The 25,027-nt window shown below is 41.4% G+C and overlaps 1 protein-coding gene across 4 annotated transcripts in view; it reads left to right on the forward strand.

The window, feature by feature from the left end:
• The first annotated feature begins 2,849 nt into the window (after nucleotides 1-2,849).
• CREBRF (CREB3 regulatory factor) overlaps nucleotides 2,850-25,027 on the forward strand; it is a 54,413-nt gene continuing 32,235 nt past the window's right edge. For 2 of the 4 annotated variants that reach the window (XM_064480102.1, XM_064480101.1), the window contains exons 1-4: nucleotides 2,850-2,969; nucleotides 19,184-19,391; nucleotides 21,341-21,466; nucleotides 22,913-23,999. In XM_064480102.1, the coding sequence (XP_064336172.1) occupies nucleotides 19,383-19,391; nucleotides 21,341-21,466; nucleotides 22,913-23,999 (1,222 nt within the window). In that variant the 5' untranslated portion in view covers nucleotides 2,850-2,969; nucleotides 19,184-19,382. Of the gene's footprint in view, nucleotides 2,970-17,439; nucleotides 17,587-19,183; nucleotides 19,392-21,340; nucleotides 21,467-22,912; nucleotides 24,000-25,027 lie in introns of those variants that run through there. The other 2 variants (XM_031437806.2, XM_064480103.1) reach the window with 2 other exon arrangements.

Consider the following 25,027-nt stretch of genomic DNA (forward strand, 5'->3'; position numbering starts at 1 on the left):
GAAAGAAAACATATATTTGTAAGGATAACGCTCATTTAGAGAAGTGTCCATGATCAGCAAGTAGGGCTGCCTGTGCTCTAGTGAAGAATCACACACAGTGCCAACTTTAGGTCAAAAGGAAAGGGAGGACCTGTGGCAACTTTTAATTCTTTCAGGAGAACTCAATGTGAAGTGAGAAGGATTGGAGAAAACATCCAGTTCTAGTCCAGATCCCTTCTGGTGAAGAAACTGTAACCCCGCGAGGTCTAGCCCCTCTCTCTGGATCTCATAGTTGGTGGTAGAGCTTAAACTGGGGTCTTGGTTCCAAGAACAGTGTTTCAAAAACATCAAGGTTTAAAGTGGGTGAAATGTCTGCATACACAGAGAATATCTCTGGAAGGATACAGAGAGTAACTGTGTGTGGCTCTGAGAAGGAGAAATGAGTGACCGGGGAACAGGGTGAGGAGAGAGATTCAGTATTCACCAAAGACTTTTTGTACCTTTTGAATTTTGTACGGTGCATATATATTACCCAATCATCCAATAAAAATTTTATTTTTAAGAATTCAGTGGAGTCCTTGGTATTTTTTTTTCTTACCCCATTGTCTCGTGTTTGTGTAAAACATATTTTTCTGACTCAGGCTATCCCAGTATGCAAATGATTCTGCAGGAGCAAGGTTCAGCACTTTGGAAGTGGACACAGCCACTGGTTACTACTTTGTGGCTAGAACAAGAAGAGGCTTCTGAAACTCAAATCAGTGCGATTCCAGAGTCCTAACTCCCTGCCAACTTTGACTGTGGCACAATCTGGCAGGATAAAACCCAGAGAAACAGAAATCAATTAGGAGTCAGCGATTTCATTCACTTCGGAACAGGATATAGTCATTAATAAACTTTGATGGAAAGGTCTCTGTTAGCCAAAACTCTGTCCTTTCCAAGGCAACAGAAGATGCAAAGGCGGGAATACAATATAATTCACCAGTAAGTGCCTTCAATGGGCACAGCCTCACACTGGCAGAAGAATCTGGGCGCTCCTTGAGCCCGAGGAACTGTTGCCCAGTAGAGGAGGTGAAAATGCCTACATTCAGAGGACTGCGTGACAGTGGAAAAGCCAACCAACCATCTGCTGGAGTTTCCCCAAATATAGTATTACGAGAGAGGATCATCTGTCATGTATTCCGTGGAGATTTAATGCGTGAATCTCATGAATGAGTGAGAGGAACCTGGCTCAAACTTCCCAAGCTACTTTTTCTATTGGGGTTTCTTTTTTAAACGGCAGTTGATGTGGAAAAATTGAATGTGGTATGATAGACTTAAGAAAATAATTATAATCCTGCTGCCTCCTGTGCAGTAGGCAAAATACTCATTCCTTCACTGCGTATTGAGACCTTAAGGCATTTTGAAGGATACAGAGGTGAAATTTACTTTTACTTCCCTTTCAGGTATCTACATATACTTACCTTTTAATATTGTGTACAAAGTATTATTTTAGTAGCTGCTAAACTGCTAAAATCTAGAGTTATCTTTACTTGCTATTTAGTCTGCAGTGGATCTTCTTAAATGATGTCCTTGAAACAATCTATCATTCATAAAGTACTCACTGTATTCAAAGCACTATGGTAAACGCTTTATATGAATTTTTTCACTCAATTCTCACATCCACCCAGTGAGGTACTTACAGAGGAGCCTCACAAAGCTTAAATAATGTGTGCTGGTTCACACAGGGTAGAGCAAGGATTCAAATCCAGGTTGCTGTTCAACCAGTATGTGGCAGGCAGGAAAGGCAGAGGAAAAACAACACAGATAGTCTTTGTCCTTTTGAAGTTTAAGATCTATAAAACTCAGAAGGTCATGGTTTTGACACTGACAGTACTACTTCCATAGAACTGTGCAAAGAGGAGCCACCTTTCCAAAGGCAATTACTCCTAAGAGAAAACTGGCATCCTAAAGGAATCTGGGCAAGCATTTCTGTTCCTCAATCCTCCTTTCCCTATACTTACTAAAATTAGATTTCTGACCTGTGCTCAGAAGATAAATTCTGTGCCCTTAAAGATCAGTCTGGAAGCACAGGCTGTGGTGACAGACCTGGGTTCCAGTCCCGGCTAGGTCATTTACAAGCTGCTTTACCTTGAGCAAGTAACTTAACCACCCTCTGAGTCTTAATTTCCCCGTCTGAAAAACTGGCATATATTACCACTGCGTGTTACTATCAATAGGATTAGTCATCTCTCTCCCTCCCTCCCTCTCCCGTGTGTTATGAAGGTTTGTTTGTCTAGGCTCTTCTGGTAGCATTCTTTTTGTACGGTTGTGTACAGCTCTTTTTCATAAAGGTGCACGAAATCTGGTTGATTCCAGTGTCTGGAGCATACGTGCGCAATATATATTAATTGAAAGAATGAACGAATGACAGAAGGCAAGGTCAGCTTCTCGGTGAATTAAGAGGTTCAGATGGGGAGGACATTCATAAAACAGAAAGTGGATACAATCCCTAGTCCCTTCAAGTTTCACTAAACTTAAACTGTAAAATGGGAATAACGGGCACTTCAGGCCTCATCGCGCAGTTGTGAGTTAGATAAACGCTGGATGCGAAAGCCTTTATAAATGATCATCCTTCACAAACTTGAGTGTAACTGGGTACCAGACACGGCCCACACCCACGCTGCAGTGGCAGGCGCCGAGCCCCCGCTCCGCCCCCTCTTCCTGGTTTTTCCCGGCAACCCGCCCCTCCGGCGTCATGTGACAGGGGTGCCCTGCCGGGCCGAGCTCCTGATTGGCCGAGCTGCAGAACGCCTCGCGATTGGCCCGGGGCCGGCGGGCCCCCGCCTCCCTCCTCCTCCTTGCCGCGGCCCACGTGAGGGGGGCGAGTCACGCGATTTCCGGGAACCCGTCAGGAAGGACATAAACAAAACAAACCCGAGGCAGCATGGAGAGGGGCCGCGGCCCCTGCAGCGGAACCGGACCCAGCCCCTGAGCCGCCCCCACACCCACAGGTGAGCTCCGCTGCCTGCCGCCCAGAGCCTGCAGGGGCTTGGGCTAGGAGACTAGACGGGCGGGGGGCGGAGGAGGGCCGCTGGCCTAGGAGGCGGCAGCGCCGGGGCTCTGGGCCGGGCCGGCGCGGGGCGGGGGCCGGGACCAGGGCCGAGTCTGGGGGCGCGCGGGCAGCAGGCTGCCGCCTGCCGGTCACGGGGGCTCCGGCTCCCCTCCCCCACTCCCGGCCCGGGACGATTATATAAAAGCGCGGGGCGGCAGTAGAGGGACCCACGGGCTGGCGGCAGGCTAGGCCAGGGATGGGCAGTGCCTGGCGTCCTCCCTGCCAGGCTGCCCGGCCCTTCACGGCTGCCTTCGAGCCCGGGGCCGTGGCTGCCGGCAACCGGCCTGTCAGAGAAGCGAGCGGGTGGGAGGGGCCGGGGAAGGGAGGGGAGGCGAGGCTGGCGGGGGAGGAGGAGAGAGAGGGGCGTGTGAGGAAGGGCTGGGGCCACGAAGGTTGGAACCAGGCTGGCAGGAGACAGCGAGGCGCGGGCTTGGGGTGGGGGGGTCCAGGCAGGGGTGTCTCGGGGGTGGCCGCTCCCCTTTCCCGTCTCCGCCCCATAGACAGGCGAGAGGGGCCTCCCTCCCGGGATTTGTTTATATGTCTTCTCAAAGCAGCTTGAAGCGGCATCGGGGCGGAGCCCTCGGCACCGAGTGGCAGGGCGTGTCATCCAATGGGGCAGGCGGACGGAGGCTACCGCGCCAATGGGCGTGGGGATGCGGTGCCGAGGATCCGCAATTGGTTAGGCTGTGCTGGGGGTGGGCCGGGTGGGGCGGCCATGTTAGATGGGAGGGGAACAGTGGTGGTGGGTCACTGAGAGGGGAGGAGACAGGGCAAAGGGCAAGGGAGCCGGGCCGGGGGCGCTTCGGGTGTCCGAAGGCGAGTCCGATCGGACCAGGAAGTAGCTCAGGCGAGCCCGACCCCGACCCACCGCTCTCCCTACCCGAGCAGAGGAGGCAGGGAAGTACCGAGGGCAGTCTAGCCGCCCCTTGGGGGTGGTTCTTGGGACTAGATGGAGCTCAGTCTCCGGATTCTCCCTCTTTCCCGGCCCTACGCTTCCTGACAAACCCGGCCGCCAGACCCTGTAATTGCCCTCCTTTAACGCAAGAAAGCAAAACCTTTATTGCTGTTTATGAGCGAGCTTGAGCCTTAAGACTACCTTAAGAAGGTACTTGGAAAACTAGCGGTCTGAATTTATGCACCAGGCCTCCGATAGAAGCAGGCAGTGAGGAGGAAGTTCTGCTTTTCTGGATTTTGCCCAGAGAAAACCAGGACTAGAAAAGCCGAGAAAGTTAAGGGCTGGACGGGGTCTCCATTTTTTCATCAGGATACCTTCTAAAGATCAGGCCCCTGGTGCTTGCCCTAGTCTTAGTAGTAATTTGCGCCTCCTGCTTACATAAATTGGTAGCTCAAGTAAATCAGCTTCATGAGAAAACTGAACCTTGAGAAAATTATTTAGGTATGAAGGTTCTTTAGGACTTTGTCTTGCGAATACCCTGCAGGTGAGAAATAGGATCAAGATTTGACTTACTTCTTTTAAAAAAGCAGAAAATAAGACTTCTGTGTAAATCTTGTAATCTGTGGTAAACTGTTTGTCACCTGATTGTACTTTAAAATATTTTCTCCCATTTTCCTTTTAATCCGAAGTAGCTAAGAGAAACACCAAAAATGAAGGAAGAGATGGTATGAGTAATTAGAAAATCACTTATCTTACTTTTATTTGTTTCATGATTATTTTGGCATCATGTCGGCCGTATTAAATGCTTAGTTTAGTTTTATTTTATCGTCGCCTTACAACCTGTGACTGATTGCATTGGTATTGTCAAGGGTACCAGGCTGTTGATGCATCTTTGGTTAAGACTTAGGGTTAGGAACATGCCTTAGGTATGTAATGCAGGGGCTATTCAAGAGTTAATTGTATTTATTTAGGAATTTGCTTTATCTCCTTTTTTGTTAACTGGAGAAAAGTAGTTGGTAAATAAATGATTTATCGATTTCTGTATTGATTTGATATGGTTGTCTCAGGTCTGTTAAGAATGATATATAGAAATATAATCCCTAATTATTTGGTAGACCGGTTCTTAAATATAATTTTTATGGCAAATAAAAATATTAGCTTTTTTTCCCTCTTATTCTAAGAATGGCAGATAGATCCAACGGGACTTATTTGGATGTAATTCTTTTATGTGACTGATAAAGCATCTTTGGAATTTTTAGACTGTTAAGCACATAAGAGGCTAAATACATCCAGAAGAAGAGATTTGACTCCTCCATTTACCATCCCATTTTCTTGTCTGCCTGTCATGGCAGGTGAAGACAAACTTGTACAAAGACTATGTCCTACCTAGTTTAGTAGTTGAATGAGTGTGGGTTTTTGGATGCCAGTGTAAGGCATAAAGGCATAATTAGTATGGTGGCTGGTGGTGGGGAACTAAACACAAGTGACAGTGAATGTATGATGAATTTGCTAGTTAATTCTATTCATGTAGCACAGTTTTGAAAGATTGAGATCACTGAATTCACCATTTGCTTTTAAAGTTTAGTCAAGGTTGACAACGACATGAGTTTGAATGAATCAGCAGAGGTTTCTTTCCATGCACTTGGATGTATGGGCGAAGAGTTGTCTTTCACCATATTCAGTAATTCATCTTTCAGGGTAGATGAACTCTTAGGCTGGACATAAATATGTCGGATCGTTGGTTCTGATGATTCCAAGATAGGGGTTGACAGACTTTCTGGACAGGGTCAAGTAGTAAATACTTAGGTTTTGTGGGCTATGTAGTGTTTGTCAGAACTGTTCGGCTCTGTGAATTGTGGCATGAAAACAGCCATAGGCAGTATGTTTGGAATTATGATCCAAAAAAACTTTATTTACAAGAACAGGCTATAGTTGAAGGCCGTAGTTTGTTTGTCAACTCGTGTTCCAAGACATCAGTCACTGGGTTTTAAGTACTTAGATGTTAAGATATTGCGGCATATGTAAATGTAATATTTGAGCACTTGCAAAATGTACATATTACCTGTCTTGAATTTTTAGAATAAGAGCACATGGCAATATTGTATTCTATATTTTTATTTCACTTGCAAGGAGATGTTTTCCTGAAAAGATCTTTAAAAGTTCTGTTTATTTTAGTGATGCTTTCTGGTTGAAAAACCTTTAGCTTTAAGATATATCAAAGAACCTTAATATATTCAAGAGTATGACCCTGTTGAGGTTTAAAAGTGCATTTAGCGTATCACTCCTAACAAAACTGGGTACAGCTGTTTGAAGAGAAGTTGGTCACACTTAGATCTTATACTCATATATATCATACAGTTAATTTGGGAGCCACATTGATTGTACTGTTGCCTGAGATGTCTGTAGAATTGCCTAGATAGGGTAGGGTGCTTTTTCAAACTAGACCCTGAAAACATAGGTTGCTACCCCTGCTCTTCCTTGGAAAATGTCAAGTGGTGCTAAGTGCTCACTGAAGCAGAGATGCCATAACTAAAAATATTACAGGCAGAAACGTAATTTTTTCCTATGTGGCTTTTTGTTTTGTTTTTATGTAATTTTTTTTGCCAGTCTTGTTGACTTGAACTGGATTTCAACTGTGAGCATGAAACTTTAGGAAGGAGACTATATATTGAAAAGCATCATGTAGCCTATAATCTTGTTTCTTGTTCTGGTTAACCTGTGTTTGCCTTGGCGACTCAGTAATTCAGTTTATTAATTTGTTGATGGTAGGTGTTAATGATGTTTTCCATCTCACAGAGGGATATTGGGAAATTGTCAGTTACTGTATTTTCAAGCTCTTGTACTTTGAATATGCTAAAAGTCCTTGAATACGCTAATAGCTGCTTGAAGCCACCTCTCAAATCTGGATTCAGTTTTCTTTCTCTCAGTTTATCTTTATTAGAACTTCCTAACTCTACAGTATTTCTCTACCCATTTAACTGTGAGCAACTTGAGGTCAGAGTCTGCCTCTTATTTCTGTATCCCCAGTGCCTCACACCTTTTAGTGCTTCTGAACTACTTTTTAAAATGAGTGAATTGCTAAAAACTGCGTATCTGGAAGGCAACAAGGCAGTCTACTATTAGGAGAGAGGTTGGGCTTAGCTGGAATGGAGTAGTCAATCACTATCTGCGCATATAACAAGTCGTCATTTTAAAATTGACTCTTTCTTGTAGGAAAGTTTATAGAGAGGCTATTTTGATGATGTCTAAAAATCGCTTGAATTCTTCTGTTAATTTTTTCAGATGCATTCCATTAGTTAGAGTTGTTGACTGTTCCTTCCAGGCACGCGCACTCGCGCACACACACACACCGAAAACTGAAAAAACATCAACAACAAAAAAAAAACCTTGTGCTTTGTCCTTTGGATTTGTCATTAGCTCTTGGCACACTTGGTCTCTGGGTTTCTGGCCAATGTGAGTGAAACCTCTTATTTCTTAGAGGTTTGGGGTAATTATTCATCTGTGTAGCAGAGTCCCTTTTGCAGGGAAGCACTGTAAAATCATTCTTGCAAATAAGTCTGATTCACCCCGCTGGGGAGGGCTGGACATGGAGGGAGTTTGTTGCAGGGGCTGCAGTGGTACTTCGTGACTGCAGTACCATCCCATTCCATGGCCAGCCCAGCCTTCTGTGCCCTTTCACCAGTTCATGACCTTTCTTCCAAAAATCTGTATTGAAGCTCTCCTCCCTTGACAGCTTTCCAAACTGCTCATCTCCCCACTAGTTCCCAGCAACTCTGATCATCCTGTCATGCTGTCCTTTTAACGCCAAAACTACTTTTACATCTTTTGTTACAAAGTCATGTTTTCACTTATTTATCTTTGAGTATTGTTGACGTTGACAAGTTTCCCATGAAAACCTCATGAGGTGGCTGATTTTTTTGTCCTTCCGTTTTCTTCAAATTCTTGTACACTTATTTTCTTCTAGATCATGTTCCGTCTTGGCGAGTTTAAGCTGCTCCTTTTATTTATAGAGGAAGTTTCTTCTTTGATTGCTACACACCATTCCTGGCCTTCTCTATTTTGTGTTTGCCATTCAGTGAGAAATGTAAAACATTACGAAAACAAAACTTAGAACGTTCTTGAAAAAAAAAAAAAGTTCTTGATGGTATGGGGAGAAGCTAGGGGTAGGGTGGATTTACTCGTTTGAAAGATTCACCATGCCCGTTAAACAGCAAGGCTTCAAGCATCTACCTGGCTGTGTGACACAAGGTGGGCTTTATAGTTTTTTGAACTGCTTTTTAGTAAGGGTTTTCATCCTTACAATTGAATCTTCTGCTGGAGTTGCCCATAGTAGAAGAGACGGACGTTGTAGTTCAACATTATTTAGAATAATGTTCTGAAAATATGAAAGAAGGGCTACTAACTATGCCAGGAAAAGCTGGAGAAGCTTCCCAGAAAAGGTGACCTTTGACTGGCCTTTGAAGACTAGGGAAAGAAGTCAAGGAAATATAAAGGTGTAAAAGGTGGGTGGGGTGGCGTTGGTGTGAGGACTTCACCTAAGGCAGACACATAGTTGGAAGAGGAAGCGACTGCTTTGTGAGGTTTAGGAGGAAAGAACTTCTTTGCGTTCCCTCGTCCTCTCATCCTCCTGGGCCTGCTTTATACTGTCCGGTCTCTGTCCTCTTTTCTCTGTAGCTCTGCCTTTGATTGGTTGGTGTCTTTCCCTCTCGCTTTCAGTTTTTCTTTTAGTCTGTCATCAAGGTCTGACTCACCTTTCTTCTCTCTTCTAATCTGTGGGTGCCAAGGTACCTTTGATTCTGACCCAGTATGTCCCTTGCCTTTGTTTCATCTCCTTAATTTCGTCCCCTCCTTTACTCCCTTTGGGTTTCTATTCCTTTTTTTTTTTTTTTTTGACTTATTGTTTTCCTTTTGTTTTATTTAAAAACGAAACAAATTCTTAAACACTGTCTGCTTATTTAGCATATGATCTGCAATATGTGTCTGAGATGATTCCTTCTTGGGAAACCTTGTAAGACCACCTTGTCTTTGATGCCTGCCCAGGTACTAAATTATCCATGAATCCATATGAAATTTCTTGTTTTTGAAGCATTTCCCTTTGTGTTCAGAGATGCCACTTCTCATAGGCTGCAGTGCCGAAAACTGCTACTTACGTCCTGTGTTGTCTACTTCTTACGCACCTTCGACTTCTCGTGGCGAGACCCAGTTCAGGTCTCACCTTTTCCTGAACTTCCCTGGGGAGAGGTAGCAGTACTCTTCCCTCTAGTTTTACAGTATTTTCTAAACACCTCTTTTAAAAACCAGCTTTATTGAGGTATAGTTTCCATAAAATTCACCCAGTTTTCAGTTTTAATAAATGTATGCAGTCATTTAATCACCTCTAGAGTCATGATAGGGAGCATTTCCATCACCACAGGAGTTCATTCGCACCCCGCTTCATGCCGGCCCCGATTACTGATGTCCTTTCTGTCACTGGAGTTTTTTCTTTTCTGGAATTTCATGTAAATGCAGTGATAGAATGTGTCATCTTTTGAGTCTGACTGCTTTTATTTAACCTAATGCTTTTGAGACTTGTTCACGTCATTTCAAGTATCAGTTGAGTACTTGTTGTGTGGACATACCGCAATTTGTCTATCCATTTACCAGTCGATGGGTATTTGGGTTGCTTCCAGATATTAGGCTGTTGTGAATAAAGCTGCTGTAATCATGTACAGTTCTTTTAAATACCTGTTTTAACACTACCTTTAATTTGGAGGTCGAGTTGCAAAATGGTTAGGAATAAAAGTCCTAGAGTTAGCTATAGTCACAAAGAAGGTTCTTGCTAGCTCTGTGGTTTCAAGAATCTTTCAGATTCACCATCTGTAAGATGGGGCTGGGTGGAGATTGGAGCAAGCTGGAGATCACAGGCCAGTTTCAAGGGGTAACTCTCACTTCAGGTCAGGTGATCTTGCCTGGAATATGTACCCAGTGTGGTTAGGTCTGGGTTTTTTCCTCCCAGGAGAGTGGCATTTTATAACAGGATTCAGAAATTTTATATGAAATTTTCAACTTAAGTGCTGGCAGTTAAATTTAAATTTTTTATTTTTTAATGGAGGCACTGGGGATTGAACTCAGGACATGTTAAGCATGCACTCTACCACTGAGTTATTACCCCCTCCCCAAATTTAATTTTTTAAAAACACTGATGTGTGGGCTGAACAGAACCCATATATGTAGGTAGCAGCTTGTGGCTGCAGTGCAGTTTGAGACCTTTGCTTTAAATCTTCAGTTTTTTGTCTCCTGTTTTAAAATGTACATACATCAGGTAGAATGAACTTATTAGGACCTTGTTTCCTGTGTTTTATAACTTAGCATAATAGCTTGCTGGTTGTCCAAACTCCCAAGTTAAAAACTAGTGAATTATTGTAAATGAATTTTATTCATTTCTCTGATTAGCGGGATATAAGAATTATGAGTGTATAATGAAAGGGTGGGACCAGGTTCGTGTTACTCTTCGTACTTCTTTGATAGCTGCTGATTCTATTCAAAGCTATGTTTTCCCTGCAGTTGGGATAGTCTGCCTCCTTTGTATGATTTATTCTGAACCCTGTTGAGACAAGTATGATATAGATTAATGTGTGTGTGTATTTATTAGAAACTGTGTTAAGGTATTAATGAATACAAAGAGAAATTCTGTATAAATCTACTCCCTTGAGTTGCTCAGAATCTATGGTGAAGCCAGTGTAAATAACTATTTTTTAAAAAGAGATAAATTGTATGTAATTGTCTGAACAATAAGAGCAGTAATCTCTCAAAAGAAGCCCTTTCTCCTTGTAACTTATCTGCCAATTCTTTACTGTGTATAGAGGTGACTAGTTTGCAGTTTTTGAATTACTTTGTGAATCCGAAGATTCTTTTGCTGATTAAACCAGCATAATGGATGTTTCACCCTCATAAAGCCAGGGCAAGGGTGTTAAATGACCTGTGTTGCCTGCGTATTTTTCATTCACCCTAGTTCCAGGCAGTTGGGTTTTTGTGATAATTAAGTGTGGAATTCAGACAATCGAGGACTCTGAGTTGAGTTCGGGTTTATACATTCAATAGCAGCCACATCCCAGGAACATCTTATACTAAGAAAGGAATCTGAAAACAAAAATAGTCACCATTTATTGTCTGTTTTGTGCCAGGGCCGGATTCTTTACATATTATCGCGAACCGCAATATCCCTGCAAAGTAAGGGGGGGTTCTAGTATTTGTATGTAAAAGATGGCAAGTGAGAATCTGGAATGAAATGAGAAATATTCAGTTTTAAAGCAGAAACTTTTATCTTGAATCTAGAGTTTGCTTCTCATAGAGCAAGCCTTTTAGGAGCATTGGAGTCAGAGGCAGCCCATCTTTCTCAATGTTGAAAGAAATGACTGCAAACTGTATTTATAGCTTCTCTGTAGCCTGCACCATAACCTCTGTACCTCTGTAGTCCTGTGTCAGTGGTGTATACGTAGCCCATTTCACACAGTAGGAAGGAATTGGAAGGAAATTTCAAAATTTCTCTAGTATGTATTTATGCTACTTTTGAAAAATGCCAAATCTGAAGAAAAAGGGAGGAGAAGATAAATTTTGAGGAAGTACCCAGATCCCTGATAACAAGAACACTGATGTCATCAGGGTGTGTCCAGAGTGTCCTGTGATGGATGTTTCCCTGGAATCCTGCTGAATGGCTCAAGTGTGTTCTCACCTGCAGCACCGTCTTGTTTTTATGTTCCTACCTTTAATTGTACTGTTCCCTTTTTACATTTTGTAAATTTCTGCAGATCAGCTCAGAAAACAAAATGATTCTTTAAAACTCCAGTGTTTAACCTGCATACAATATTTTGTTTTGATTAGAAATATGTGAGAGCAAAAGAGAGAATACTGGAACATGTACCAGTCCAGTGCCTCAATTCAATTAGTTTAAACAAATTTTAATCTTACCCTTTCCTCTACCCTCTCCTCACTAGACAAAAATTATTTCAGGTCTTTCAAATTGACTGAAATTTGAACAGCACTCTTCCAAGAAATTTAAAAGAAAATTCAGGAGTACAATTTTAAATATTTTTATTATACTGTACTACAGTGGTTCAAGACTCAAATTCACAAGCTCCTACAAGCTACTTCGGAGCATGTAAAAGATAATAAATATATATTGAATGACTGACTTCTTTGTAATGTCCTCTTTATAAAGAACATTGCGCATCTGACTCTGACTCCTTATCCAGAAGGACGTGTGGTCTTTGGGAATTTCTTATTTATTGTCAGTCACCTCTTGTCTGGATGTCTGTGCTGGGCAAAGTGCTGCTTTTGGCACTGTAGTGAAATAGACATGAGATGGAATGGTCGTTCCCAAAGATTGTACAGTCTGTGGTACTAGAGGCAAGGGGTTGGGAGGAGGAAAAGGAAAACCTTGTGAACAAAGGCATGAAAAGCCAGTCTTACTGCTGGAGATCCTTAGTGGAGTGAAGTGGGACTGTAAGAACCTCAAGGGTCTGGGGGAAATTGTAAAATCAAACTAATACTGATGTTTTGTTTGTCAAAGAGTAATGGAAGATGGGATTGGAAAGATAGTCTTCCTTGTGTTTGAGTATTTTAAAACTTATGAACCATAGTGCTGATATGATGTGGTGATTAGGGAGAATAACTTTATAATAGGCACTAGAACTGGAGAGAGGGACAGACTGGAGACAGGACGGTCTGTAGAGCAGATATTGGAGTAATAAATGTAGAATGGTGAGGCCCAAGCAAGGGCTGAGGAAGTGGGAAGTCAAAGTCAAGACAGGTACATGCATGCTATATACAAGGTAAGTTGTCATATCTTTGATAAAGAGACTTGCATGATTTAATAACAAAGCAAATGGGGAAGAGGAAGGAAGGAGTCAAGGCTGAGATGAGTCTTACATGCTAGATGTCTGAGAGTGATGGTACTGTTGACAGAATAGGAGAGTTTGGGTGAAGAGGTGGCATGTCATGTCTGAGGTCATGGAAAGGGAATGAACATGGGAATACCTTGATCTCAGATGGCAGGGACGGTGCACTGACGTGTTTAGGATGAACATGAGATTTGGGAGTCCTTTTGAGATGATCTTTGAGGCAGTGAGAGCAGGGATGGTCTCTTTGATGATAGGTTTACACAGAGGCATTCATTTACTAAGAGACCTTGGACAACTCTCATCCTTGCTGAACTTCTTAAATTAATGTAAAAGTGGTTGGACAGAGAGTAGGGGATAGTAATAATGCTAATACTAACACTTTACCAAATTGTTTTATTAAATGACAAGGTATAGCAATGTGCTTTGTAATCTGTAAACAGTTACACCAAATATAAATAATATTTGTTGCCAGTGGTAATCAAGAGTGGCTAGGGTTAGAAATGCATTCTTTGGTTCTGTCTAAAACTGTCCCATGCTCTTATTCTTGCTCTGAACTTCTTCACTGGCAGGTGTCAAGGCTGCAGAAAGCCCTGGTATCTTATAGTCAATAGTTGACAGAAATAAAACCTCTTCCCATTCACCTCGCACTGATTCAGAAACCTGCTTTGATGGTCTTATCGGCTCCCAAAGGAGTCTAACTAAGCTCCCATGTGTTGGCTCTGTAGCCCAAAGATTAACATTGGGCCAAAGCCTTTGAAAAGGAATCAAATAAAATTCTCTTGAGAGGTCTTGTGTCTTCCTCTAAGATAGCTTTCCAAGGAGAGATCATTTTTGAGATTTAGTATTTTCTTAGCTCTTCAATGTGGCTTAAATTGTTTCATTTAATTTAAATTATGTGGCCGATCTAATTTACCTTTTATGTTTTAAACTCTGAATGTAAGGATAAAAGGAGACTCTTGTGTTGACCCACGAATAAAGAGTTCACAAGGTGTCATGGCAGAAGGATCTTATCCAGACTGGATTAACATCATACTAGGATAACCATTTAGTCTGAAATTTATTTGCCTGTTTTCCATATTTTGGAGTCTAGAGAACTGCTGTTGAAGGGTAGAGAATGGCAGTTCATCTGCAGTCATGTTCACAGGATTTATGTTACATGATGAAAGGGAGAACGTGGCCCTACCTTCCCTCCATCCATTGTGTTCTTGTATAGTTAGCCTCTGCTTCCTCAATGGTGTGGAGATTGAAGGATCTCTGATTTCCGCTGTAACATGGAACAGGTAGTGGCTGGATTTAGTAAGCATTTGAAGGACTGCTTTGTGCAACTCTTATTAAGTAGTTTTTAGAAGGAAAGGAATTGTTGAGTGGGACATTTGAAGTATAGCAGTTTGGATGGAATGTGTGACTGTCCCTCCCTCCTTCCTCCCCTCTCTTCCCTTTCTTTCATCTTTGGGGATTAAACCTCAGAAGGAATGAATTATTTAAACTAGGGGTCAAACCAGTTGCCACCTACAGAGAGAGAACCCAAGAACTCTGCCTACATGAAATAAATGATGAGCATGAACTAGCAAAGATTAGCAAAGATGAAAATAAACCATGGTACATGAATTATGTAACAGTATAAATGTGTTGGCCTTTCTTACTGCAAACATTTTTTGAAAAAAATGTTCTTTATGGTAAAATAAACATAAATTTTGCCACTTAAACCATATTAAGCGTACAATGCAGTGGCATTAAGTACATTGACAGTTTTGTGTAACCATCACCACTATCTTTATCCAGAATATTTTCATCACCCCAAACAGAAGCTCTGAACCCAGTAAATAATAACTCTCAGCCTCTGCTAACCTCTGTTCTAACTCTTGTCTCCATGAATTTCCTATTCCTATTCTTATATTCATGTGAGTAGAATCATATAGTATTTATCTTTTGTGTCTGGTTTATTTCATGTAGCATAATATTTTCAAGGTTCATCCGTGTTGTAGCATGTACCAGAATTTCATTCCTTTTTATGACTGAATAATGTTCCATTGTATGTATATGCCACATTTTGTTTATCCTTTCATTTATCTGTGGCCACTAGAGTTGTTTCCACTTTCTGGCTATTGTGAATAATGCTACTTTGAACATGGGTGTACATGTATCTGTTTGAGCCTCTGCTTTTGATTCTTTTGGTATATATCTGAAAGTGGAATTGCTAGGTCATATGATAATTCTATGTTTAACTTTCTGAGAAACTGCTAAACTGTTTCTCAGCTGTACCATTTTACATTCCCACCAGAAATGCCTAGGGTTTCCAATTTTTCCATATCCTCGCCAACACTTGTTATTTTCCGTTATTTGGATGATAGCCATCCTGTCGGGTGTGTCAAAATTTTTTTAACATCTACTCTGATGAATGTTGGATGACTCAGAAGTGCTGTTTACCATTGTGAGGAACCAGTTTCCTTAAGATAGTGAAAGGGAGCAGTGGCGTGAGCCAGTGCCACACAGAAGGGGAGCTGCAGAGGTGCCAGCCATCGTGTACAGCATCTACTTACTCATGAGACATTTTCACTTATAAAGTGGTTTATATTTTTTGTGATGTCAACTTTTTTTTTGTACGTGGACTCTGAGGGATCAGCTGAAATCCTCAGACTCAGAAGGGGTACAATTTAGGAGCTCCTGGATATGTGTGAGCTTCCTGCGCCACACCAGTCAGCCCTTGGGTTTGGCTTTTAAAGTTTGGATTCGTGGTTTGAGCAGTCCACGGGATGAGCTTCTGTGAGGAGTCCTTTGACCTTACCTATCATCTTTACCTTTTGCCTTGCCTAATGTGCATTGTAAGCCCCAACATATTTTCAGACGGAGAACCAAAAAAGCCTGGGGTAGGACCTGGTGGAAAGGGCTGTGAAAGGGATTGAAGTGGTAGCTGTCTTCACGTGGTCCCATTGCTGCTGATAAAAATCAGTCGTATGTCCATCCCCTTGCTTCAGAGAACCAGTTCTGTGTTACTGGGGCATCTTCCTGAGCCTAGGAGCTGCTGCTGAATAGTTCTGAATGGGCCCAGGTACAGAAAAGCTGTCAGTGATTATTATTTCTGATGGACCACAGTCTTCTCTCCCTTGAAAGGGTCATAGGACTGTCCTGGGAGCGGTGAGCCCGCGCCGTGAGTGAGGAAGGAGTGACTGGGGGAGCGGACGCAGCCTCTCCCCGAGCTGTGGCGGTTATTGTTGTTGTTTCGCTTTCCGAATAAACACCAGTCCTTGAGGTCAGCTTGAGGGCAGAGTGGAGGATTTTATGATCAAATAAGTTTGAAAAATGGCATGTGTTCCGTTCACTTTGGTGATTTATAATGAACATTGGCACCTGGCATCTGAAAGTTCCCAAGGAGTCCTGTGTGACAGCAGCATTATAACAGTTTTGTTTAATGTGGTGTTTTCCTGACCTCACAGCCCTTTGGTTGAGTAACCATTTAACATTCCTAGGAGCAGACATTCCTCAGGTCACACACTAGGAAATTAGATCACTGCTTTTTATGTACTTTAATATCAAAATTTTGAGTAAAATACAGGTATTCTTGAGCCCACAGAAGTGTGAAGGCATCCCGAAAACCAAGCTATTAAACCTTCCTCCTCAGTGTTCCTCAGCCAGCGGAGCATTAGTGCGCACGGCTCCCTGGTGCAGGAGGTGGTTTGGGAGCAGTGTGTCATGGAAGAGTCTATGTAATGGTAATTGCCACAGAAGTCCTTATTCTATTTTTTTTCCTTCCACTTTTTGGTGGGGAATTTTGCTCTTCTTGGTTGTTTCACAATAAATGTTTGGAAAAGTACCAAGCATTTCTGGAAAATGGGTGCAAAATGTTGGGGATGAGGGTAGTTGGTGTCATGACCTTGAGTCATTAGTTGTAGAGACTGGGCGAGTGTATTTATCATTGAAAAGAGGTCCTACTGCTTGTGGTAGAATCAGCCCTCTCCCGGCCCTGTTTGCTGCTACCTGAGAGGCTGGAGAAGCAACTAAGGGCCTTTGTCCCAGGGGGACGAGCTCAACCCTGCACGTGGTGGATGCCCTGTCTTTGGGAATTGGTATCTTTAAAATATTCAGCCTTGCTGCCAGCAGCTGTCACAGATGTTGAGTTTCTGAGCTAAACTAGCTGTGGGACAAAAGAAAACATTGAAAGAATATACCTACTGATAATGATCACCTTTCAGGTTTATTTTATTACTGAATCCTAATTTAATATCTCATTCAATTCTCATAACATCTCTATTACATAGTTAAGGGAGAATAATTATAATTCTGAGGGCTGGGCATACGTTTAATTAACTTGCTCTGATTCTTAAGGCTGTTTAGTTTTAATTATGAAGTGAAGACTGGAATCCAGGTCTCCTTTCTCCCCAACAAGTGCTCTTTTTTGCTAACTGCATTGACAAGTTTGTTTTGATGCCAAGTATTTAAATAACGTTTTAAACAAATATATTTGTATTTGTATGGAAGTTTTATGGCTTAGAAAATTTGGTAGCCAGGAAGGAGTAGTATCGTTTTCTTTCTAGAGATGAGGAAAATGAGACTTAGAAAGATGGACCTCCTCAGTGTTGTATAGTTTGTAAATGAGAGCTGGGACTAGAGCTTAGCCTTTTTTGTCCAGTGTTTCCGTGATAAACCAAGCTGTCGATACGTGGTGTCTGTAGTAGATGCCAATAAATGAATGTTGAAGAGAACTCAACCACCTTCTTGGGTCTTCAACCCTGTTGCTAGAAAGGGTAAGTTTCAGATTTTAGAGAGTATCAAACTTTTCTCCCAGATCCAGGTTATAGACCAGGGTAAAGACCAGGATGACACTGGTCCACTTTGTTGAATGCATCACTTGAATAATGTGCTTTTGGGGGTGGGTCTAAGTAAGAGGTCTGGAAAAGACAACTGACTTTGTTTCTCACAGAAATCAAATGAAGAGTTAGGACTGAGACTACGTATCAGGGGTAGGTCCCAGGCATGAAGCTGAGGTACTGAGCCAGAACTGGCCTTTGCCAGGAGCAAGAATCAACCCACTTAACCTGTAGCACAGGATCGAGACGCATAGTTCATTGTTTCTAGGCCCAGGCTGTGCACTTGAGGGTGTTTTCTAGGCTAGAACAGTGTGCTGGGAATGACAGCCCACCATATGGAAGAGCCCAGCAAAGATGTGGAGAATGCAAATAAGAGTCAATTTTTTAATCTAATTGACTAGATCAGTTACTGAGTCCTTGTTGACTATCTCTTATTTGTTCAGCAAGAGGTCTCTGAAATCAATATAATGTACCACTCTTAACTCTCTAGCCCAGAGAATGTGTTAGCTACAGAGGCAGCTCAGCTTGAATTGGCTCTTTACATCAATCAAAGAAATAATGCTGCATCTAGACTGAATGAGAGCAAGGAGTTCAGTTTAAAGCAGAGGTTCTCAAATTTTAGGGAGGATCAGAAACACCCCGAGGGCTTGTTAAAACACATTATTGGGCCCCACTCCCAGAGTTTCTGCTTTAGTCGGTGAAGGCAGGAGCCCAAGAACTGCACTTCTGACAAATTTCTAGGTTGATGCTGGTGTTACTGGTCCTGGGATCACACTTTGAGGACCACTAATCTAGGAAGAGATGATGAAATGGGTATATCTGTTTAGTTCTTCTTGATTCAGGTGTTCACAGAGGAGGGAAAGGGGAACTAGCATGTCAGTTTCTACATCCGTCTAGACACTGTGCCACATGTTTGCAATCATTGTTTAATTTAACCCTTGAAACCACCCTGCAAATTAGTCCTTATCCTTGTTTCCCCCCTCAACATACACATGTTAAAATCTTGCTGGAAGAATTCTTACTTTAAGGACAGCTTTCAGTTATAGCTCAAAGAATATTGTTGCATATACCTTTACAAATGTGATTTTATTTCATGTGGAGGATATGTTACATTCTGTTGTTGATTATGTTTTCGTTTCTCTTCTTGTAGATTTTTGAGGTATATAAAATGTATATTCACTTAGCAGTATTGATTATACAATAGATGGAATTTTTGAGTCATGTTTCTTATGTAAAATTAGAGCTTGATTTTAATGTTAAGTATAATATATCTTTACATCACAGGAAAGATGGGTCAATGTTAATCTTGTCAGGTTTTTTTTTTTTCAGTGTTGCCAATTGGTTGTACCTACAACCTTATTGTAGGTACAAATATAGGGAGAGATGGTGAATTTCAGAATAGTTGGTTCTCTTACATTCTTGATGTTACAACCACAGTACTTACTCCTTTAAAGTGTTCTTTGTTAATGTCATTTTTGAAAGGTCAACTTGTTTATAGTGGTGCTCAGTGAAGTTACTTTGTGTTGTTTGACAGATTCACACGGAATTAGTAAAAAGAAAAAAAAAAAAAACCCGCAGTGATCCAAGCAGTTGAATTGAAGGCATTCTGGGAAACCTGTTGTTTATTGTGAAAATCATCTTTGATCTTGAAATTAAAAGTAAAGCTGGAAAGGAATTTACAAACAAGAAAAAAAAGAAGTTTGGGATCGGACTCACAGGATCTGGGCTTGGAAATGCCTCAGGTAAATGATACAGAGTAGGTGCAAAGTTTTATATTTTTCCACTGCAGAAAGTCAGTACCATTGGTTCTGTAAGCTCTCTGAATCTTAACACAACCTGATACACTATCTTTTAAAAGATGTTTGCCTGTGATCTCAGCTGGTTTTGAATACATGTCCTTCCTTTCGTTTTTATTTCTTCCTTTGCTACAGCTTTGAAATTTAACAAGCTTGACACAGGGAACAATGTGAAGGAAAAGTTTGTTAGAATGTCGGCAGATGTGCTGGCTTTATGGGGCTAAACCAACTCCCCTGAAAATTAATGTGCCACAGAGAGCCCATTTCTCTCTCTTCTTCCTGTTTCCCCATTGTTCTTTTCCATTTACGCCCACTGAATTCAGTTAAGAACAAATGGTGAGGGGCTTCAGTCTCTCTCTCTCTTTCATACACACACACACACACACACGCACGTATACACCTCCTACAAAACATGTCTAAAAATGACTATATCTGTTTATATTATGGTAACTACTTTGAATTGATCAGTTCTGGTTTGAGGCAATCCCTGAAACAATAAATGAAGTCCTGTTAGTCCCTACTCTGCACATCCAAACTTCTTCCCTTCCCCCTCCAGTGGTTAGCACTTATCCCTCCCCTTTTTGTGCTGGGGAAGGACCTAGAAATAATGAGAGGGCAGGGACTCTAAAGGGGACTTTATCTGAGGCCAGGCAGAACTATGCCTTGAACACAGGAAATCAGTGACTTGCTGAGATGGTCCACATGCTCAGAAGTGGGCAGCAGAGGCAAAGAAAGGGGATTTGCTCACTGATATTAAAAAGATCAGTGGCTTGCCTCCCCCCCCCCAACTCTGTACCAAGTCGACTACAGATACCCATTTTGAGTTCTTTCCCATTCAAGGTTTCATTTACTATTTATTGAATACTTGAATTTGCAGAAAATTAGAGAAAGAAAAGAATGAGATGGAAAGTACCAATAAAGGAAAACCTGGTAAAAGACTGTTTGGAAAGGTCAGTCTGTGGTGTCTGGGAGGTGTATGAATAGAGCAATGTAAGGAAGTAGACTCATAAAATTTTTTAAGTTTTGATGGAAACTTGCAAAAGAAGAACAAAAAGGCAAAGAGGGAATTTTTATTCTTTCCCGTCTTCTTCCTTTGTCCAAGTTAGATTGCAAAGTGAGGACTTTGACTTGTTTGGGCCAGTTTAGGAGTCTTAGCCCATCTTCACCCTGGAATGATTTGTATCAATACTGAAAAGGAAGTGGGGCATGAAGAGAAAAGAAGGAGCGTTAACTCTGGGTGCCGAGTCTTTTTTTCCTCTTTCTTTTTTATCATAGAAATTGTACCCTTTTCAGGGATCAAGACTCAGGCTCAGTACTGAGTTCATGCCCAAGTTACTGGTCTCACCCAGGAGAGTGTTAGATATTTGCATGCTTCTCGTTCCTGGAGGCATTTGTTGGACTAGGGATGCCCAAATTGTCTTCCACTTGTTTTGGGAAATAAGACACTGAACTCATTTAGGAGTACAGAGTAAGACTGTCTTGCTACCTCTGCAGACCCCAGGAAATGGCAGGGGATTCTGCACTTTATGGAGTTAGAACAGAGAGTGTTGACAGAGATGGATTTGAAGAAATGTTATATAGCTAATAAGTAAAAGCACTCCTTAGGTACTGTGTGCTGCTCTGGTGGATAAATAAGCTCTAGTTTTTAGAAGTGAGATTATTTAACAATTGTCGCTCTATTCCTTTTCCTATTTTTAGTGCATTTCGTTATTTTTCTAACATAAGTCCACAGTTTAACATTAGTTAAATATTTTAAAGGTACTAAAAAGAAGGAGAAAACACAAAATCGTTCTGAAAATAATTATTTAGAGTTGGTGTGGTTGTGGGGCTTACGTATAATAAATTGATCCTGAAGCAATCTCTAACTTCCCCAAATTAAAATCACTCTGTTGTAGCCTAGTGTAAGCGGAATGGATCCGCCTTTTGGGGATGCCTTTCGAAGCCACACCTTTTCAGAACAGACTCTGATGAGCACAGATCTCTTAGCAAACAGTTCAGATCCAGATTTCATGTATGAACTGGTAAGTAACATTTTCTTGGATTCTACTTTAATTTATTTGGGGCAAAAACATTGTGGTATAGTTTCTTTATTTATAAATACCTGAAAAGAAAAAAGGATGTATTTAGGCCAAATTTTTTTCTTGTCACTATCAGTTTAGTACTTTAGAAGTATGTATGAACCCACTGAAAATAGTAAGAGGAAGGGTTATCTAAATATCCTTAAGTCCAGTTTTTGATAATGAGGATGGGAAGCTGTCTTTTTAATATGCCTAATTGCTAAAGGACTTTTCAGCTGGGATTATTTAGGAATGATAATATTCAGCAAGTCATACGACACAGAGACTGTTGAGACAAAAATAGCAATTCCAAGCAGTATCTGAATATACGTATCATTTTTTCTTGAGGTAAATAGATACTTAAGATTCCTAAGAAAAACACTTTTTAAATAAATTTAATTACGTACAACTTAAGCAACACTGAAGTGTATGAAAACTGGGAAACTAACACAAATCTGTTAATTTACTAAAAATTATTGAATTGTACACTTAATATAGGTGACTTTTGTGGTGGGTAAACTACACTTCAGTAAAGCTGTTAAAACACAGAGACGCACACAAGCAAAAGCAAAACAGCCCCCTGAACAAACAAATAGAAAAACCAAAACAGAACAAAAACAAACTGGAAAACTGAAAATTTTATTTCCTTCCTGAACCTCCACCCACCAAACCTTCTCCCCAAAAGTAATTACCACTAACAAGAGTTTTTCTATGAATATTTTAAATTGGATGACATATCATAGATATAGTATTCTGTAACTTTACTCTTTTTAACATAAAAACATGGTAAGCAGCCTTTCATCTTCGTACGTTAGAGCTTAACTGCATTCTTTTTAATGGCTGCGTAACCCTACTGATGTTTTAAAAATCACACCTCTCCTCACGAGGTGTGTCATGCTCGTGAGGAGTGTTTTATTCCCCATGCCCAAGCATTGTTACAGGTCTTACCAAAGGTCTTATCTTTCTGTGGCTGCGTTGCTACCTCTCTTTGGATTGCTCCTTACCTCTACATTTAAGTTCTCACTTAAGAAGACAGATTCTTCTGTGAGGAAGATAAGGTCTTCATTATCTGCTGTATAAGTGAATCTTGTTTCTAAGAAGATTCTCAAATCTTTCAAAGGTCAGGAAATGTAAACTTTTTTCAGGCAGAGTGTTTATAGTGAAGTTCAAGAGCCCTTGACTGTACCTAAGCTGCTCAGGGGACATATTTTCCCTCTTTTTTTCCCCCCCTGCCCAAGTAAATGATATTAAATGGAATGGTAGAGTGTCATGTAAGTAGTCTTTATCTTAAAATAAAACAGACCAGAGGTTGAGTACTGATGTATCAATTTGATATATGGAAGTTAGGATGGAGGTAAATAATTCTTTCCCAAAGTATGGTCTGTGATTATTTTTTTAAACCTTTCTCAGGATAGAGAGATGAACTACCAACAGAATCCTAGAGACAACTTCCTTTCTTTGGAGGACTGCAAAGACATTGAAAATCTGGAGTCTTTCACAGATGTCTTGGATAATGAGGGTGCTTTAACCTCAAACTGGGAACAGTGGGATACATACTGTGAAGACTTAACAAAGTACACCAAACTAACCAGCTGTGACATCTGGGGAACAAAAGAAGTGGATTACTTGGGCCTTGATGACTTTTCTAGCCCTTACCAAGATGAAGAGGTCATAAGTAAAACCCCAACTTTGGCCCAGCTTAATAGTGAGGACTCTCAGTCTGTTTCTGACTCCCTTTACTACCCCGATTCACTTTTCAGTGTCAAACAAAATCCCTTGCCCTCTTCATTCCCTGGTAAAAAGCTCGCAAGCAGAGCAGCTGCCCCTGTGTGTTCTTCTAAGATTCTTCAGGCTGAGGTCCCTTTGTCAGACTGTGTCCAAAAAGCAAGTAAACCCACTTCAAGCACACAAATCATGGTGAAGACCAACATGTATCATAATGAAAAAGTGAACTTTCATGTTGAATGTAAAGACTATGTGAAAAAGGCAAAAGTAAAGATCAACCCAGTGCCGCAGAGCCGGCCCCTTCTGAGCCAGGTTCCCGCGGACGCAGCGAAGGAGAATACCTGCTACTGTGGCGTTGTAGCCAAGAGGCCGGAGAAGAAAGGGACGGAGCCTTTGCAGGGCCATGCCACTCCAGCTTTGCCTTTTAAAGAAACCCAGGAACTATTACTCAGCCCCCTGCCCCAGGAGGGGCCTGGGTCAATTGCAGCAGGAGAAAGTAGCAGCCTTTCTGCCAGCACATCGGTCTCAGATTCATCCCAGAAAAAAGAAGAGCACAATTACTCCCTTTTTGTCTCCGACAACCTGGGTGAACAGCCGACCAAATGCAGTCCTGAAGAAGACGAGGAGGACGAGGAGGACGTTGATGATGAGGACCATGACGAAGGATTTGGCAGCGAGCACGAACTTTCTGAAAACGAGGAGGAGGAAGAAGAGGAAGAGGATTATGAAGATGACAAGGATGATGATATCAGTGACACCTTCTCTGAACCAGGTATTGTAGTGTTGGGAGGCTTAATTACCAAACGGACTTTTTCCTGCTCTCTTGAAATAGGAAGTTTTGCTGTGGATGCTTTCTTTGTCTTAGTTTGGGGATTAAATGACTTACTGTCTTCTCTTGGACATGTAATTGCTTTTATCTATTCAAACAGCTCTCAGATAATCACTTTTGCTCATGAGTGGTTCATATGCTGATTCCTCAAAGGCTTCTTAATTTATCTTATGCTAAGTGACCTGATTTGTCACTCTGTTGAGCAGCTGGGCAAAGATGCCAAAATTGATCGGTTTAAAATTTTTTCTGTTTCTGCATGTGTCCCTCTGTTATAGTTGAGGTAAGTTAGGAGTCCCTGGAATGGTGAACGAAGCAATGATGGTTTGTATTACTCATGCCTGTAACCAACAAAACCTACTTAATGAATAATGTAAAAGAGAGCCGTTGCTTTGTGTCTGCTGCATCTTTCGTTTGCAGTATTTTTCCATTTAAGAAAAATACATGCTATAATTTAATGAGCATGAAGGAGCCTCTGCTCTATTTGTATACAACGCATACAAATAAAAGGGAGAAAGAAAATGAAACCCTTGGGGAACTGGTTCACTCCAACAAGTACATGGTTGGGCTCTTGCCATCATTGGCTTGTACAGTTTATTTATGAAAATGGTATTGCCAAGTGGCACGCAGTTTAAAATGCACAAAGAAGTGAAGATCTTCACATTTAAGCAGAAGTTTTTTTTCGTGAAAAATAATGTTGATACTATAACTTCTACATAAAAGACCAAGTTATTAGGAAAAAAAAGTTATGAATTGTCGGAGAGCTCTTTCGTTGTTGGAATTTCCAGCTGTACAAATGCTGATATTTAATTTTCAGGAAGGTTTTTCAGCCATAGTAGCTAGACTGTAGCCGGTGAAGCTTACTATTGCCGAGAGACTTTCCTCTGAGTGAAATCTTTCTGTTCACAAATGCTTAGATTTATGCATTTGATACAACTGAGTTGTTTGAGTTGGGTGGAATTTCAAGTAAGGAA

This window comes from Camelus dromedarius, chromosome 27 (genome assembly GCF_036321535.1).
Source record: "Camelus dromedarius isolate mCamDro1 chromosome 27, mCamDro1.pat, whole genome shotgun sequence".
In the NCBI taxonomy this organism is placed as follows: domain Eukaryota; kingdom Metazoa; phylum Chordata; class Mammalia; order Artiodactyla; family Camelidae; genus Camelus; species Camelus dromedarius.